Source organism: Aptenodytes forsteri, unplaced genomic scaffold (genome assembly GCF_000699145.1).
Source record: "Aptenodytes forsteri isolate BGI_AS27 unplaced genomic scaffold, ASM69914v1 Scaffold129, whole genome shotgun sequence".
NCBI lineage: Eukaryota > Metazoa > Chordata > Aves > Sphenisciformes > Spheniscidae > Aptenodytes > Aptenodytes forsteri.
In genome coordinates, this window is record NW_008795033.1 from 58,058 (window position 1) to 58,318 (window position 261).

Below are 261 nucleotides of genomic sequence, written 5' to 3' on the forward strand. Positions count from 1 at the left end.
CCAGCACCCCCCCACCCCTTGCACCGGCCCCCCCCCGCCCGCCGGGGCTGCACCCACGCTATGCCACCCATGCCGTGCTATGCCACCCATGCCATGCTGTGCCACCCGTGCCGTGCCCGCCGCGGGGCGAACGTGCGCTCTGCTCTGCTCTCTCACTCTCCCCCAGGCCAGTAGCTTCCAAACCCTCCTGCGGCAGCAGGCCCGGCTGGAGGTCCTGGCTAGAAGGGTCACCTTGCTGGAAGCCATCATCTGGCCAGGTAA

General features: G+C 69.7%; 1 protein-coding gene across 1 annotated transcript in view; it reads left to right on the forward strand.

Moving 5' to 3' along the window:
- Positions 1-261, forward strand: part of EWSR1 (EWS RNA binding protein 1) — a gene marked incomplete at its 3' end in the record, with an annotated part of 24,987 nt that overhangs the window by 525 nt on the left and 24,201 nt on the right. The window contains exon 2 of the mRNA XM_009276364.1: positions 167-257. Coding sequence (XP_009274639.1) covers positions 167-257 — 91 coding nt within the window. The remainder of the gene's footprint in view (positions 1-166; positions 258-261) is intronic.